The sequence below is a fragment of the Microtus oregoni genome, unplaced genomic scaffold (genome assembly GCF_018167655.1).
Source record: "Microtus oregoni isolate MIOR12 unplaced genomic scaffold, Mior012 000016F_ref0000370, whole genome shotgun sequence".
Classification (NCBI taxonomy): domain Eukaryota; kingdom Metazoa; phylum Chordata; class Mammalia; order Rodentia; family Cricetidae; genus Microtus; species Microtus oregoni.
The window spans coordinates 21,372,919-21,389,191 of NW_024543075.1; the positions used below are offsets into that span (position 1 = coordinate 21,372,919).

At 46.2% G+C, this 16,273-nt stretch overlaps 1 protein-coding gene across 1 annotated transcript; it reads right to left on the minus strand.

The window, feature by feature from the left end:
* Window positions 1–7,819: 7,819 nt before the first annotated feature.
* On the minus strand, window positions 7,820–13,985 carry Aqp8 (aquaporin 8). Its single transcript, XM_041667050.1, has 6 exons — window positions 13,839–13,985; window positions 13,492–13,739; window positions 12,008–12,134; window positions 10,782–10,996; window positions 9,304–9,438; window positions 7,820–8,476 (listed from the first exon to the last, which is right to left on the minus strand). The coding sequence occupies exons 1-6, from the start codon at window positions 13,848–13,850 to the stop codon at window positions 8,428–8,430; spliced, it is 786 nt and encodes a 261-aa protein (XP_041522984.1). The 5' UTR covers window positions 13,851–13,985; the 3' UTR covers window positions 7,820–8,427.
* Between the last annotated feature and the right edge of the window lie 2,288 nt (window positions 13,986–16,273).

Below are 16,273 nucleotides of genomic sequence, written 5' to 3' on the forward strand. Positions count from 1 at the left end.
TACCCACCCTTCATCTCCCTCTCTGTTCCTGAAGACTTAACTCCAGTGGCTGCTGCTTCTCCAGGGACCAGTAATCTTTCATTGTTCATCACAAGTCTATACTTACCTCTTAATTGTTCTAGGTGCTCTAGCCTGACCTTTTTAGACTACCTTGACCCACTCAGATGGGAGGGGATGCATGGTAGTGCTGTCTCATTAAGAGAAAATCAGACTTCAGAGTCTAGTTATACCCTATCAGTTCTCTGATTCTTAACCTATAAGAAGACCTATTGATAATGCTAGCATATTTTAAACTGCCTAGCTCTACATTTCAGTGTCATATAATAGTATTTCTGAAAGTTTAAGATTATAAGGAAGAAGGATGTGAGACCTGAAATATTTAATGGACTATTTAGGCCTGCTTTAAATCAAAGAGCTACTACCTCAGTCCAGACTACATTTCCAGAGTTGACGTCACACGTACTAGCCTCTGGTTCTGAAGCTTCTAGTTCCTGTTATTAGGATCATAAACCTGACTAGAGAGTTCTAAATCATTCCACAGCTCTGTGGTTCACTCAGTGAAGGTAGAGCTGTTTATAAAGTTCCACTCCAGAGAATCACCTTATTTTCCCCATTTCCCTCCTCATCTGGGGGAAATGTCTTTGATAACCCCTGGCATTAATCAGCTAAATATTGCCAGAAAGTTTCTGGTGGGTAAATAGTTAACTCATAGAATTACAGATGAAATTCAAGAATTTGATCTTCCCAAACCAGTTACTTGAAGATGAGGCCTGTGGCATTCATACCTTTAATACATAGGTAACCCAGTGTAGCTTTGCTTTGGGGAGGAAGAAGTCCCAAGTATAGTAGAAGGAGAACCATAGTCAGGGCTCTTGCTAGGTTGTGTTCCTGTCAGATGCTCTCTTGTTTGATAACATCTAGAGATGATATTTGTGTGAGTATATTTGAATCTTTTGAGACCCGTTCAGCAAAGTATCAAAGAGGGTAGACACTAGAAAGAAAAGCACTTTATGGTGCCAACATAGGATGTAGCCTGTTGGAAGGCAAGTGACTCAGGTAAATGCTGGTAACTGTTTGTGATGTGTGTTTGTTGGAAATGTTATAATTGTTGACACCTCAGTAGCTTATTTCCTGTGTATTGTCTGAATTAGAGACTTCTAATGGTACATGCAGCTTCATGTTGGTGCTCTGCCTAGACCAGTAAGATTGTGTGGTGCCAGTAGGCTTGTGCTTTTAATTGTGTAGATGTTCTAGAATTCCAGCTCTAGAAAAGATGCACATTAGTATAAATTGCCACTTAGTAACATGTACACAGGATTGATACTTATGTGGAAGCATGATTCAAAAAGTAGATGGCTTGTTCACCAATACTTATGTACTGTTATATAGAAGACCATGTTGTAACCTCAGAGAGGCATACAAAATGATGGGGACCATGTGACTGTCCTCCAGCAAGGAAGTGTTACAGCAAAAAATAATCTAGTTAAGTCCTTGGTAATGTGGATGGTCAGTCACCCCATCTGGACCTTTTGTAAATTGCAAATAGAAAACCAGTTTGAGCACCACTTTTTGATACATTTTCCCAGCAACAGGAAAGATCCAGGGCCTGTTCTGTCTCCACCATGACAAAGTGATTGTCTCCTGTGTCTAAGATACAGCTAGATAGGTTTGTGTTCAACTACCTGTAATCCTAATCTTAAACAATCTGTTAGGATGTGTGTTAATCTTGTGGTCCTTTTCTCCGTTCTTAAGAAACAGATCTTTCTACCATCTTAAACCAAGGTGCTTGTGTGTTTCTCTTTTGTCAACCAATGCATGAAAGTTAGGATGAGTGATCACATCCTGAGTAATACATCTTTATCACAACTCTGTAATGATCCATAGATCTCAATACCAAGGACTTCAAGGAAGAAAACAGGTCTTTTTTTTAAATCTTAGAAACACTGTGATTTTTATAACTTGCTGCTTCGTTGCTCTGGATGTTGGAAATCTCGACAGAACAGTTCACCTCAGCCAACTACCTACACCTATTTATTTTACTCCGTCATATTTTTTGGGAGCTTGTCTCAAGTCCTATTTTTGAACAATGGTATATGTATAAACAGATTCTTTATTTTCTGGCATTCTGGCAAAGACATTTTAGAAACTGTGTTTGTATTTCCTGCCTAGGCTTTCATTAATTTCCACAAATACCTTGCTAATTCTTACTGATGGTTATGTTACATTTTCAGCCTAATTCTTTCACCTGGAAAGAAACATGTTTTTGTAAAGAAGAAAACTCATGCATTAAATAGATCAGGGCTTCCTGCCACCAAGGAATGTGTATTAGATCAGAAGCCAAAAGAAGTTTGGTATTGTAACTACTTCCTGAATTTGGATAAATCACAACTTCTCTTTCTGAGTAGTTAACTGCCAAAATTTCAGGAGTGCACATGTTCATGAAGCCATGGAACATCATAGAAATGAAATGAAAGAAATAGAAAGGCCAGATTCATACCCACTGTATGCCACCTCTGGGCCACATTGAGTCCATCTCCTGGTTTAAGAAGATGATAGCAATGCCAGCCCAGCTTGCTTAGTAAGGAGGAAGGACAAGCCACTTGTGTTCAGTAACAGGAAAATTTCCCTCTCCCTATCACCCTGCAAGGCAAAGGTGGATCGGTTGATTGGAGAAAGTATTTTGTGAGTTCTGGCGCTCAGTGACAGACAAGATACATGGATTAGGGAAACCCCTGTGGAAGGAGCAGCTCAATGATTCATGTGGTCCAAAGCCTCCATCTCCACCTGAATTAATCCGAGGAGCAAGTGTAAATGGACATCTGTCTTCGTTCTGTATTAATGTTTACTTAGATGTCTTCTTGAGAGCTTGTATGTGGAATGTCTAAAATAAATGACTATCTTTGGTTTGCTATAATGTGAAGGATGTCTTTATTTATAAAAATGAATATTTAAGAAGTTCAAGGCCAATCCTTAACTAATAAAAAGAACTTGAGTTTCATGCCAGCTCACATCTGCCCTCCATAGCCAGCAGGAAGGGACATGTGAATTCGTATACAGCAGTCCTCCAACTGCCATTGCCGTTATCCCAAACAATAGTTTGCTTTACTCCCACGGTAAAACTGATGTTGGACAGACATACTACATGTGCTTCTACAAGAGTCGCATGCCAGATTAACTGGAAGAGATCTTAGCTGTTTCCCTAAAGCTACAGTTGTAGAAAATGAAGACTTATTCTCTTAGTGTCTCCCGCTGGGCCTGAAGGGTAGAATATAAAACAGATGGCAGAAGAGCAACAGTATGTGGGAGGGTCTTCCAGATAAAGGCCCCCAAAAATAACAGCCTGAGTGCTTGTCTACCACCCAGGAGAAAGAGGGTACTGATTCAGCAACATCACTAGGCTGAGAGAGCCACGGGGAGACACATGGTTTTGACAAGATCTGTGTAGAAATCTCTCAGCCCCAATTCCTTATCTCTCATCTTGGTGAGGGGAGCATCTTTCACATAGGTAAATCTTTCACTCCTCTTCTGGAAGAATTGTCAGAACACTCCCTCTTTCGCTAAGCTATTTCCCAAGTGCTTTTATCCCAAAACATCCTATGCAAAAAAAGGATGCTGTTCCTTTTTTGGTGGATAAGTCTGTCATTCTTTATAGTATTGCACTTTTTTTTAATTTGGAGAATGGAAGACAGGATCTATGTAGCCCAGGTTTGCCTCGAACTCAGATGAATGCTACCAAACCTTTCACAGTCTTGCTCTTGACCACTGCTTTGATAGAAGAGTTTTATGGTTTCCATTAGCCTTTCTCACCATAACAATCATGATCAATGTAGAAGGTCAGCTGCTTTGTGCATGTATATTCTCAGTTATACAACCAGAAACCATAAGAAGAATGGCACAGTAAGATGGCTTAGTCCAACCACTAAATACAGAGTAGATTCAAAGTGAAGGGTTTCTATCACTCATCACATGGATTTTTTTTTTTGAGACAGGGTTTCTTTGCATAGCCCTGGCTGTCCTGGAACTCGCTCTCTAGACCATGTTGGCCTCAAATTCGCTGAGATCCAGCTGCCTCTGCCTACCAAGTGCTGGGATTAAAGACGTGCACTGCCACTACCACCCGACTCACGTGGATTTTATAACCTGCTGCTTTGTGCTACAAACTTCAATACTATCCAAAGACTTCAAGACTTTTGATTGCTGGGTCACTACAGAGTGCCAGTGTCTAGATGTGTCTCTGTAGTAAGTGGCCAAAAAGTGTAGCTCAGTATGGCAGTTCTTCTGACCTTCCCTTTCAGTACAGAGCTTGAGTATAGCAACTGAATACAAGATTTCAAGTGTCTAAGAGTGGTGCATTCTGAGACCCTTCTATAGAGAAAACACTAAACCACATAATGTGAAATTAAAAAGATGAATTCATATCCGTGCTGGGATTATAGTTAAGAAAACAAAATGGAAACTGGATTGTGAAACTCAATTGTAAACTTAAAGTGCGAAGTTATAATATATGTCTTTCTGTTCCCATTTTAATGGAGGACAAATGGACAAGATCCAAGGCAGAAGACATAATAATCCCTTACTCTGAAACAGAAATTAGACCCTGAAGTCAAACATAGTTCATCTTAGCAAATTGATCTGTCCATATACTGTGACCTTGAGTAGCTCCAAAGTCTCTTAATGCTGCTGGAAGAGGAGAATAAGAGTGCCTGCCCACATTTGTTTCCTGGGGCTGCTATAAAAAAATTTCCACAAACATTGGAACTTTTTTTTTTTTTTTTGATTTTCGAGACAGGGTTTCTCCGTAGCTTTTTGGTTCCTGTCCTGGAACTAGCTCTTATAGACCAGGCTGGCCTCGAACTCACAGAGATCCGCCTGCCTCTGCCTCCCGAGTGCTGGGATTAAAGGCGTGCGCCACCACCGCCCAGTCAACATTGGAACGTAAAATGACAGATTTATTCTTCCACAGTTTTAGAAGTCAAGAGACATAAAGTTGAGGTATCCGCAAGGATCTGACCCCTCCAAAGGCTCCACAGGAAAGATTTCCTGCCTCCTCCCTTTTCTGCTGGTTCCACATGTTGTTGACTTGTGACAGTCTCCCCATTTTCCTGTGTGCTCAATAACTGCATTCCATGTGACATGTGTCATTTTCTCTGTCTTACAAGAACTCTCACTGTATTTAGCACCCAATGCCAATATAGTCTCATACTGATAGGTCCCTTACTTGAATCTACAAAGACTATTTCCAAATAAGATCATATTCTGAGGGTCCAGGTAGACAGGAACCCTGCCAGCCTCAGAAGCCCTGTTAATTTCCAGCCCTTTTCCTGAAGATGCTGATGATGGCCACCCAGAATTTTGGTACTTTAAAGATAGAGAGATAGATACGGAGATTTTTGTGCATAAGTGTGGACTTTGTACTCACCAATGTAATGGAGACTTTCCTCCACTTTTACCCCGGGGACTTTGTTTAACCTATAGAAATAGGGGGAATTTTTGTTGTATTTGAAATGGTCTTTCCCTGGAGCTTCTCCATAGTATCAAAATGCTTTTCTTTCATAAATGACCCATGATTTTTAAAATTTTTTTTCCTTTTTGTTGAAAACTTTTTTCAATATATCCTGACCATGCTTTTCCTCCCCCTCAACTCTCTCAGGTCCTACCCACCCACCCAACTCCATGCCCTTTCTTTCTCTCTTTATTTCCAAAACAAACAAAAACTCACACAGGAAAAAAAAACACTAAATCAGAAACCATAACATATGAGCAAAAGATCAAGAACACAAAAAATATACAAACAAAGCAATATGAAACCAAATATCTACAAAATTACCACTGAGTTAGTTTTGTGTTGGCCATCTAATTCTTGGCATGAAGCCTGCCCTGAAGTATGATTAAAATACCCAGTGAGATTCCTTTGGAGAAAACTAATTTTAACTTTGCAAGCTAGTGTCAGTTGCAGATAGCTTCTCATTTAGGGATGGGAGGAGCCCATGTCCACTTCCCCACTTTAACACTGGGACCCCATTCAGCTTGAAACTACAGGCACTATGTATGCTGGGTACAGTCTCTGTGCAGTCATGTGTACATCAGTCCTGTTGTGTCTGGAGGACACTGTTTCCTTGGAGTCCTCCATCCCCATTGGCTCTTAAAAATGTTGCTAACTCAAACAAATAAAAATAAAGTGTTGCTAACTTCTTCTACATAGATTCCTGTGCCCTGAAGTGAGGGGTTTGATGAAGACATGCCATTTAGAACTGAGTTTTCCAAAATCTCTGACTCTCTGCACACTGTCCAGTTGTAAGTCTCTTTGTTGGTTCCCATCTACACTACAAGAGGAAGCTTCTCTGATGATGAACAAGGCCCTGACCCTTGGAGACAGCAAAACATCATTAGAAGTCATGTTATTGCTAAATTCCTTAAGCAAAACAAAATCATTGGTTTTCACCAAGGCCACTGTCCGACCTAGTCTCAGGTTCTTGGCCACCTGAGCAGTGTCAGACATGGCTTCCACCTCATGGATGGGCCTTAAATCCAATCAGAAAGTGGTTGGTTACTCCTACAACATTGTGCCACTAGTGCACCGGCATTCCGTGCAGGCAGGCCACTATTGTACATCTCAGGGTTTACAGCTGGGGTGATGGTTACCTCTCTCCTCTGGTACCTTCTAGTACTGTGAACACTACTACTAGAAGTGGGGGTGAAACCTCTAGTTAGACACTAGCTCGACTTCTCTGTGTTCAGTTAGCTATGTAAATGGTAGTTGGAATGAAAATGGCTTTCTTCCTTTCTTTCTTCCTTTCTTTCTTTCTTTCCCAGCTTCTCTGTGTAGTCTTGGCTGTCCTGGAACTCCCTACTGGTCTCAAACTCACAGAGATCCTCCCAAGTGCTGGGATTAAAGGTGTGTGCCACCACTCCTGGTTTATTCATCATTTCTTAAAGTGTCTCTCAGCCATTTGTGTTTCATCTTCTGAGAACTCTCTGCTTAGTCCTGTACCCCATTTTTATTTGTTTTCTTGATGTCCAGTCTTTGTAGTTCTATATATACTTAAGACACCAACGGTCTACTGGGTGTGTAATTGGTAAAGCTCTTTCCCATTCTGTGGCCTGCTACTTTGTCCAAATCAAGGTGTCTTTTGCCACACAGAAGCTTTTCAGTTTCATAAGATCCTTTTTATTGATTGTTGTTCTCAATGCCTGTGCTGTCCTTTCCTGTGTCACTGAGCTCAGAATTATTCCCCACTTTCTCTTCTGTCAGATTAAAGTATCTGGGTTTACGTTGAGGTCTTTGGTCTATCTGGACTTGAGTTTTGTAGAATGATAAGTGTGGATCTACATGATTCTTCTACTTGCAGCCATCCAGTTTGACCATCATTTGTTGAAGATGCTGTCTTTGCTCCAGTGTGTATTTTTAGCTTCTTTGCCAAAATTCAGGTGTTCATAGGTATGTGAACTGCGTCTGGATTTTCAGTTTAATTTCAGCTTTGCCCCATCCCCACCTCACCCCAGTGGAGTGCAATGGATGTGGGTTGGTCCATATCCAGACAGCACTGGGCATTCATCAAGGCCCTGGGCTCTACCTTCAGTTTCAGCGGGGTCTTCTGGCTAGAGTCTAAGAAAAAAAAACATGGTGCTCCAGGCTGAGTGTACAGTGGGTCAGCCTGAGCGCAGATAGGCTCTGAGTGGGACCAGACTTAAGTACCTACATTGGCTCTAGAAAACAGCCTCCATTAGGCTTAGCCAGACTCTGCAGCTCCACCAGGCTTTTATTTCCTCCCAATCCGTATCCATGTCTTCAATGAAAGAGTTGTCAACAAGACAGTGGGAAGGAAACACTTTTAATTTAATACGAAGTCACATTGGCAGGTGGGGAAGCCAGGAGGTCTTTGGGTTCCTGAAATCCCCTCTGTAACAGTGGGATCAAGGGGAAAGAGGGTAGGGAGAGCAGGAGGTTCAGTAGCAAAGTGCTCACCTAGTATGCATAAGACCTTGGGTTCCAAACCCAACATATATATATGGGGGGAGGGGAGAAGGAAGAGAGAGAGAGAGAGAGAGAGAGAGAGGGAGGGAGAGAGAGCAGTTTGCTTTAGCAACCACTTTCTCCACATGCTCATCTCCCCTGTGACCTGCCCTCTGAAGAAAAACTCTTTTTCTGTGTGGTCTCCACCTGTCTTTAGGCCTTGCTGGCCCATCCATTCCCAGTTGCAATCCATGGACACAAAGGAAATCCAAGTTCTGGGAGCATGTGCAAGACATAGCAGCATCCTGTCTGCCTGAGAAGCCAGGCCAAGGTCAGCTGTTGCCATAGTAGCTCTTCTGAGCTCAGCCCTGCAGGAAAGGATCCGATTGTCCTGTCCTTGGCTCAGGACAGGCAGCTGAGGACACCAGGCAATGAGGAGGACACCAGGCAGTGAGGACGCCACCAGCAGCGCTTCACCTTGCCTTTAGGATTAGGCGGGTTTTCTCATCTCCAATGAAGAGCCTAAAAATAAATTGTCCTGTAAGGTCTCCATTCCCCTGGAAGAAAGACCCAGCTCCCATTACCAATCCCTGGGCCCAGAACTCTGTATACAGGTGGTTCCCTGAGCTCAGCCCCCTCAGGCAGAAGGACGTTTGTGGTGGCCATTCAGAAATCAGCAACAGAGTGATTAGTGGTGTCTTACAGCAGGCCCTGAGCATGGCCTGAGGCCACTGCACTGCAGGGTGCTGCTGTACAAGAAGGCCACACAGCCAGCCCAGATCCAACCCTCTTAGATGCAGTCAAGGGAAATGGGAAGGACCTGGGAGGAGTTGGTGCCTCAAGGGGAAAAGAGTATGATCTAAATATATTGTGCAAAAAAAAAAAAGAAAGAAAGAAAGAAAAGAAAGAAAGAAAAAGAAAAAATTTCGCCGGGCGGTGGTGGCGCACGCCTTTAATCCCAGCACTCGGGAGGCAGAGGCAGGCGGATCTCTGTGAGTTCGAGGCCAGCCTGGTCTACAAGAGCTAGTTCCAGGACAGGAACCAAAAGCTACGGAGAAACCCTGTCTCGAAAAATCAAAAAAAAAAAAGAAAGAAAGAAAGAAAAAATTTCAAGACTGTCTAAATGTGAAGCCCACCCATGGGAAAGGAAAATCTATGAGATATTCCAAGTCCCCAGAAATATGTCTGAGCACTACTTGGAGCCAGAGCCACTCATGAACATCACTTCTAACTCCAAGAGTCAGTCCCCTTATGAAGAGAATTTCTGTCACTTGGAGCCAATGGCCTGAGACAGGGCCAGTTTAGCGAGGGTCAGTCTACCAGCTGGAGACTCCCTGACGCCCTCCTACCTAATGAGCAGTCCTACAAGGAGGCCAGCCAGGAGGGGGCCCAGCCAGTAGACCCAGTGGAAGTCCCAGTAGCCAGCCATCACGGCGGGTCCGAAGGCACGAGCAGGGTTCATGCAGGCTCCGGAGATTCCACCCCTGCAGACACAGATACACCAGCATCTCAGAAGGGCCTACCTCAAATCCACACCCTTAATCAGATCTACAGTTCACCCACCCAGACACCCCCTCTAAACTCCCAGGGGCTCCTGGGTGGATCTCAGAGACTGTAAAAGGCAAAGGGTGATTCCTATGTGACCTTCATACAGGCCACTCCCCACACATTCTAGAACAATAGCCAGCAAAAAAAAAAAAAAAAAAAAAAAACAGCTGCTTAGTCATGACAGGAGTTAATAATGGAAACATCCCTTTCCAAAGTCTATAAAGCAAAGTTCGAGGAACATCCCTCACTTTGGAATCCAGTTGACCTACATTCAAAGTCCAGTCCAGGCAATTCTACTCTGTAACCTTTGTCTAACCTCTCTGCATGAAATGAAAGTGCCCAGCCCATAGGCTGTAGCTAGGAATAGATGACAAAACGTGCGTGTCTTGATGTTCACTGTAGCGTGACGGCCCCATTGAGGTCCTCATGCCACAGATCTGTGCCCTCCTCCTCCAGAAGGGGGCATGTACCCCAGGCTCATCAGAGGAGGCTTGATTACAAGGTGTGCCTCTAACTCTGGGCTCTGTCTGCAGACCCCATGCCTTCAGGCTGGGCCCTGCAGCCTTCACTGGGTTCTGTACCCAAAGCCTGTCCGAGTGGTAGAGCACACTTGTAAGTAACGCAAGTGCCACTAGAGGGCAGAAAAGCACCGCTACTATTGATCTGCATTCCCAGCGCACCCAAGGTAGCAAAGAGACCTGAACACTGAGAAAAGTTTGGTTCTGTCTCCAAAAGGAAGGAAGGAACTGAACTTTTGGAAGTGACCTCTTACACACGTCATCAGATTGTGGGTGACTGTCCCAGGTCTGTCACTTTATTTAGACTCTCCGTGACCCTACGTCATTTCTTGCCTTTCTGAACCTGTTGGGCTACCTGAACAAAGGGAAAAATGATTCCTTACCCAACTTTGTCTCCTTAATGCCTCCCAGAACAAGAGGCTCAAAATAAAATAGGTGGGTAGAGGAAATTTTTGGTAAGACTGATGTCCTGAGGAAATGTTTTATTTCTACTGCAGAAATTAGGAACTTTTATAAAAATCCAGGTCTCTGACTTAGCCCTAACTGAAGGAGAAGGGTCACCACATTCCCACACTGCCAAAAATCACCTAGCACTGTCTGATGCCACATACCCCACCACTGCCCGTCTCCTGCCCCAAACCAGCCCACTGTCTCCATTTGCCACGCTTCCCTGGCCCCTGTTGGCAACTGAAGATGTAGTCTTCAGCCCTGATGTGGGCCCACATCTGGGCATGGTCATCACACTGCTGAGGGACACTTACCCTGCCAATATATCCACAGTGACAGATAAGCCAATAGAGAATGGGGCCAGCGGACTCTTGGTCTTCTCGTTGACAGCACCCATGCACACGGCCAATACCAACAGCATCGTCAGAATGATCTCTGCCCCCAGGGCTACTGCCACCTGCCCCTGCTCCTGAACTGCTGCAAAGGCTGCCCCAGTTGCATTCCAGAACCTCTCCTCGGGACTCACCGCCTGTGGAGAAAAACCACTCAGTCTAGGACAGAGAGACGCTGGGAGCTGGGCACAGGGGTCTACCAAGCAGGCATGTGCTCCAACCCAACTGCAATTGGACATATCCACGCCAGCACCCAGTTCCTCTCATTTGTATGTGTGACTTTGGGAGCTACAAGACCTCTCTGAACCTTGCTTTGCTCATCTAAAAATTGAGGTTAACAGGTGTTGTGTCCAAAAGCCTCTGCTGCTTTATATAATCCCCTTTGAGGGAAAGAGCACAAAACTGGCCTGCCTCATGAGCTCTGGAAGTGGAAGATGTGTCAGGCAGGACCTGCAGGCTTTGAGGAAGGCTGAGTGAGGGGTTGAAAGGGTCAGCCTCAGGGGAACAGGCACTGCTGCATTAGAAGAGGGGAGGAAGGGAAGAATGGAAAGGAGGAGGGAGCACCGAGGGAGGGAGGGAGGGAGGGAAGGAGGAAAGGAAGAAGGGGAGGTAGGAGATAAGGAGGGAGAGCAGGCAGAAGAAGCCCGTGGAATTATGTGTAGAGCTACAAAATCTTTGGCCCAGCCTGGGGATGGCATTCTATGGCAGAGCAGTTCTCTGGCATACTGAAGGCCCTACATTCCATTGCCAGTGCTGGCGGATGGGGAGCCTGCAGCTAAGAAGAGCTTGGTTTTTAAAAAAATATTTTTTATTTATCTTTGTGTGTATGAATGTTTTGTGCTCATGTATGTCTGTGTCCCAGATGGATGCCTGAAAACCACAGAGGCAGGAAGAGGATGCGGGACTCCTGGAACTGGAGGTCCAGCTGGTTGTGAGCTGCCAGGTGGGTGTTGGGAATCAAACCCACATCCTCTAGAGGAGCATTCAGTGCCCTTAACCATTGGGCCATCTCCTCAGCCCCAGGACTAGCCTTTTTGATTGGTGGAAGGATTTCAAGCATAAATTGAACATCAACCCAAGAGTTGGGGAGGTGAAGGGAATCCCATCGGAGACAAGCCAGCAGACCAGTTCCAGCGGGGATCACCAACCTTAGCCAAGGCAGACCCAATCAGTCCCCCAAGCAGCTGGGCGATCCAATAGGGAAGAAGCAGCATGACATTGAGGCCTCCAATCAGGGTGACTCCCAGCGACACAGCAGGGTTGAAATGTCCACCACTACAACCAAGAGGAGAAGGAAGCCTTGAGGCCAGGTCCAAGGCTCACCATGAGGTGAGACTATGTACGCTAGCCTGTCCCTCAAGCTGGGCCTGCAGGCTGGACCGTCTGAGCCCTGCTGTAAGCAGAATTGCAGCAAATCCCCCATTTTCCCAAAAGAGCCTTGTGGTGGGATGGAGGCTCAGAGGGAGCTGGGGATGGGTGGACAGACCCTAGGTGGCCTTGGGGACAAACACATAGGGAGAACATCCACGAATTCCCCCAGACCCCTCAGAGCTTGCTCCAGTCCTCCAGAAACGGGGCCAGGATCCACATCGGCACACCACAATAGTAAACTGCAAAACCAAGACGTTGGTGTGTGTTCAGTGTGAATCTCTGCCTGCTAGTCATACTCGGGGCTTCACTGAACCCAGCGGTTGCCATCTTCTATGTCTGGCACACAGGCTTGGTGGCTCACCTTTTCACCCAGCCAGGAAACCACAAGGCCCACCTAGATGGGTTACGTGCCTTCCATCCCACTCACAGCCTCCCTTGGACATTTAAAGAGACAGCAGAGTGGTCATTCTTGCTTTCCAGAGAACAGTGTGTCACTGTCCTCACTCAGATCTGGTTTCGAGTGAGATTAGACAGAGAATAACCCTATCCCAGTTCACCCAGTCAGATGCCCCAAACACGATATCCACTATTACAGTTGGCTTTTTTAGGAAACTCCTCCCTCCAACCCATCCACTGAGCCAGATAAAAGCCAAACAAGAGAAGGGTCATCTTTCTACCATCCCCCCCCCCAAAAAAAAACCCTCTTGTGGGAGTAGAGCCCCAGTGGCCTTCTGTGTACCACAGTGGATAAACAAAACCTGGCTGGATCTTCTATGCTGCTGTGCTTTTCCTAATCCACTTCCACAGCACCCCACACTCTCCTGAGGCACTCAGCCTTGGGAGCTAGAGTCAGACACTTGAACTTGACTCCTGGCTCCACCCCCTCTAGCATGTACCTCTTACCAATGATGTGGACTTTCTGTTTCGCAAAAACAAAACACTCCCCTGCCCCAAGAAGAACAAACAGAACAGGGGAAATAACACGACCTATTCCATGGGTTTATGAGAACAGAATGGCATCAGAAGGGGGCTTGGTATAGAGCGGAGGCGTAGTTAGTAATAGGTGTGTGTTGGCTTGGAAAATAACTTTGAAATACAGTTACAGTATTATTTCCATTTAACAGGCTTGGAGGGTGACCTGCCCACAGAAATCACAGGCTGCCGAGCTAGATGACCCCACTCCATATTTGTAAGACCCCCAAATGGGTACCCAAGAGCTCCTCGTATTAGCATTAGGCTAACTGCTGGGGGCTGGTCTCACCTGATGTTTCCCAAGGTCGCGATGACGAGCCCCAAAGCCAGCCCGTGAGCCAGGGCAGGCTGCAGGACCCCAGTGTCTGGACTGTTCTGAATGACCGAGAGACACCCGATGAAGATGAAGAGGGCAGAGCCCAAAAGTTCCACCATACACGGCTGTACGTATCGTTCATAACAGGACACACGGCATCTGCTAGCCATGCTGGTCTCCTTCACCTTGCCCCCACCTAGGTCCACCTCACACATCGGCGTCTGCCGTAGGGAAAAAGAGAGGAAACACGGGTGGCAGCGGCCCCCAATCTGAAGTCCCCATCCCCAACCCTGGTACCTTTGCCCAGGCAACAAACTCACCTCCCCAGACATCAGTGCAAGAAGGTCCAAGCCGGAACTACCAGGAGCAGCACACTAGCTACGCTAGAATGTGTGCCCTTATCTCCAGGACAGAGACCGGTCCGCTACAGACAGCAGCTTTTAAAGGATTGGGGACGTTCCCCAAAGGTGTCCAGAAAGCAATAAAGCCTGGATGGGAGGTGCCCCAGAAGGGTAAACTTTTTTTTTTTTCTAATCTCAACAGGGCAAGGGCCACGTGGGATCAATGATTGCCGGGCTTGGTGCCAAACACGGGAAAGGTGTGGCCTGCTTGCATCACGTGCTGAGCATTCTCCATGGCCCCTTCCATGGTGCCTCCTCTCTCCAGGGTCCAAAGGTGGCCAGCGTGTGTGCACAGGCATGAGGAGGGCCCCACCAGGAGAGAACTGCACAGTCAGTAGCAGCCAACCCCTCTACCATTATCGTTCTGTCCTCAAAGGTCCTCTCGCCACCTAGGACCTTTTCCACGCTCATCCTCATAACTTGATCCAGCAAGTGTGTGTGTAGATGACGGCTGGCTGCCTGGGGCAGTAGACACAATGTGACACTATTGTGTGTGGTAAAGCTGGTGGGCTTTGGAAACCCGGTGATGGGTGGGACCTACAGCCTCACATACTGGAAGCCAGGGCACCACCAATGAGATGCCCTCCCCGCCCCTCCCCCACCAACTCAGACCGCCTGCATCTAACCCCCAGCCCAGTATGAAGTCAGGAGCTAGTCATGCAACTGAGTGCCACTCAACTCCTTCCCCTCGGCTGTTTTATCTGCAGATGACAGGGACTGAACCCTGTCACGGCATCCGTACAAGGTTTGGGTGAACCGACGTGAGAAGGGCTCAAGGCAGCTCCAGATATATTCCCGAATTAACTCCGAATATGTCTAGAAGCCCCTCATGGCACAAGTGGCCAAGCCCCGGCCCCTGAGGACCTCCAACAACCAGGCTCTGCCCACAAAATCTCTAACTGCCATAAAGACCCCAGCCGCTCCAGAAACAGCCAAGCTCCACCCCACAGAATAGAAAGCCCAAGATCAAGATTGGAAATCCCTGTAATGCCACCCTGGGAATCTTCACCCTGGAAATCTCCACCTGGAAATCTCCACCCTGGAAAGCTCTGTTCCCCAAGAAGGCCTATGTAAACCCTGTCTTCTGCTCAGTTCTCACCTGAGCAGAGGCAGTCAGTCATTCTCCCAGTGTCTTGTATGAGGTTTGTTGGGCAGTGGGACTTTGTGGTATTCTTTGGATACCAACTGTCAGGATACCTTTCCTCTCAGAGCAGTGGGGAACCCCACCCCCATCCCCCTCACACACACACACACACACACACACACACACACACAAGCAGAGCTTAACACTTGCATTGGAGAAGCCTTCCCCCTCAGAGCTGTAACACTCCCATTGGGGAAGTCTTTCCCCTCAAGACTGTATCACTTCCGTAGGGGAAGCCTTTCTCCTCAGAGCTGTAAGACCTATCATAAAAATCGTATGAAGCAGTGCACACATAATAATGTCCATCAACTTGAGACTACATACTTGGATGTTACGCCGCACACTTGTATGTGACAGGAACCGGCTCACAGCCTTGTACAGGTTGTCTCGCGTTCACCTGGTGAATATTCCATGATGTAGGTACTATCCGTACGGCATGCCACAGAAGAGAAAGTGCTTTTTCGGGATGCCATAGCCTATCATTATAAAAACAGTGAGATCTTACAAAAGGACCGTGTAATTCCTCTCATATTATGCACCCAGACAGACACATTTATAAATACAGAAAGAAAGAAGAATGGGGCCGGGATGGGACTCGGCTAAGGGCTTGTTTAGCACACAGGAAGCCCTGGTTGGGCCCTCTCCTTATCACCACACAGACCCAGACATGCTAATACACGCATGTAATCCCAGCACGTGGGAGGTGGGCACAGGAGAGAGCACAAGGCCATCTTTGGCTACAGAGGAAGTCTGAGGGCAGCCTGCCTATATGAGATCTTGTCTTAAAAAAAGAAAAAAAGTAGGGGAGAGGGGGCAGCAAGATGGCCTAGTGGGTAAAGTCGTTTTTTTCCTAACTTGATAACTGAGTTTGACCTCCAGGACCTACAAAGTGGAGGGAGGAAACCAACTCTTGCAAGTTGTCTTCTGACCTCTAGACAAATACTGTCTGTCTGTCTTTCTGTTTGTTTGTCTGTCTATCTATCTATAAATGTTTTTTTTTAAAAAAAAAAAAAAACAGTGTTTTCCAGAGCCTGGAGTAGAGTGGGTTATTGTTCAATGAGAACTTGGGTTTTTGTTGTGGGATTGAAAATATTCTAGATATGAGTGGCAGAGATGGATGAAACAGTTAGAGATACTCAATGCCACTAAACTGCACACTTGTGATAGTTAAGAGGTACATTTTATGTCACGCATACGTTGCCACTATTGG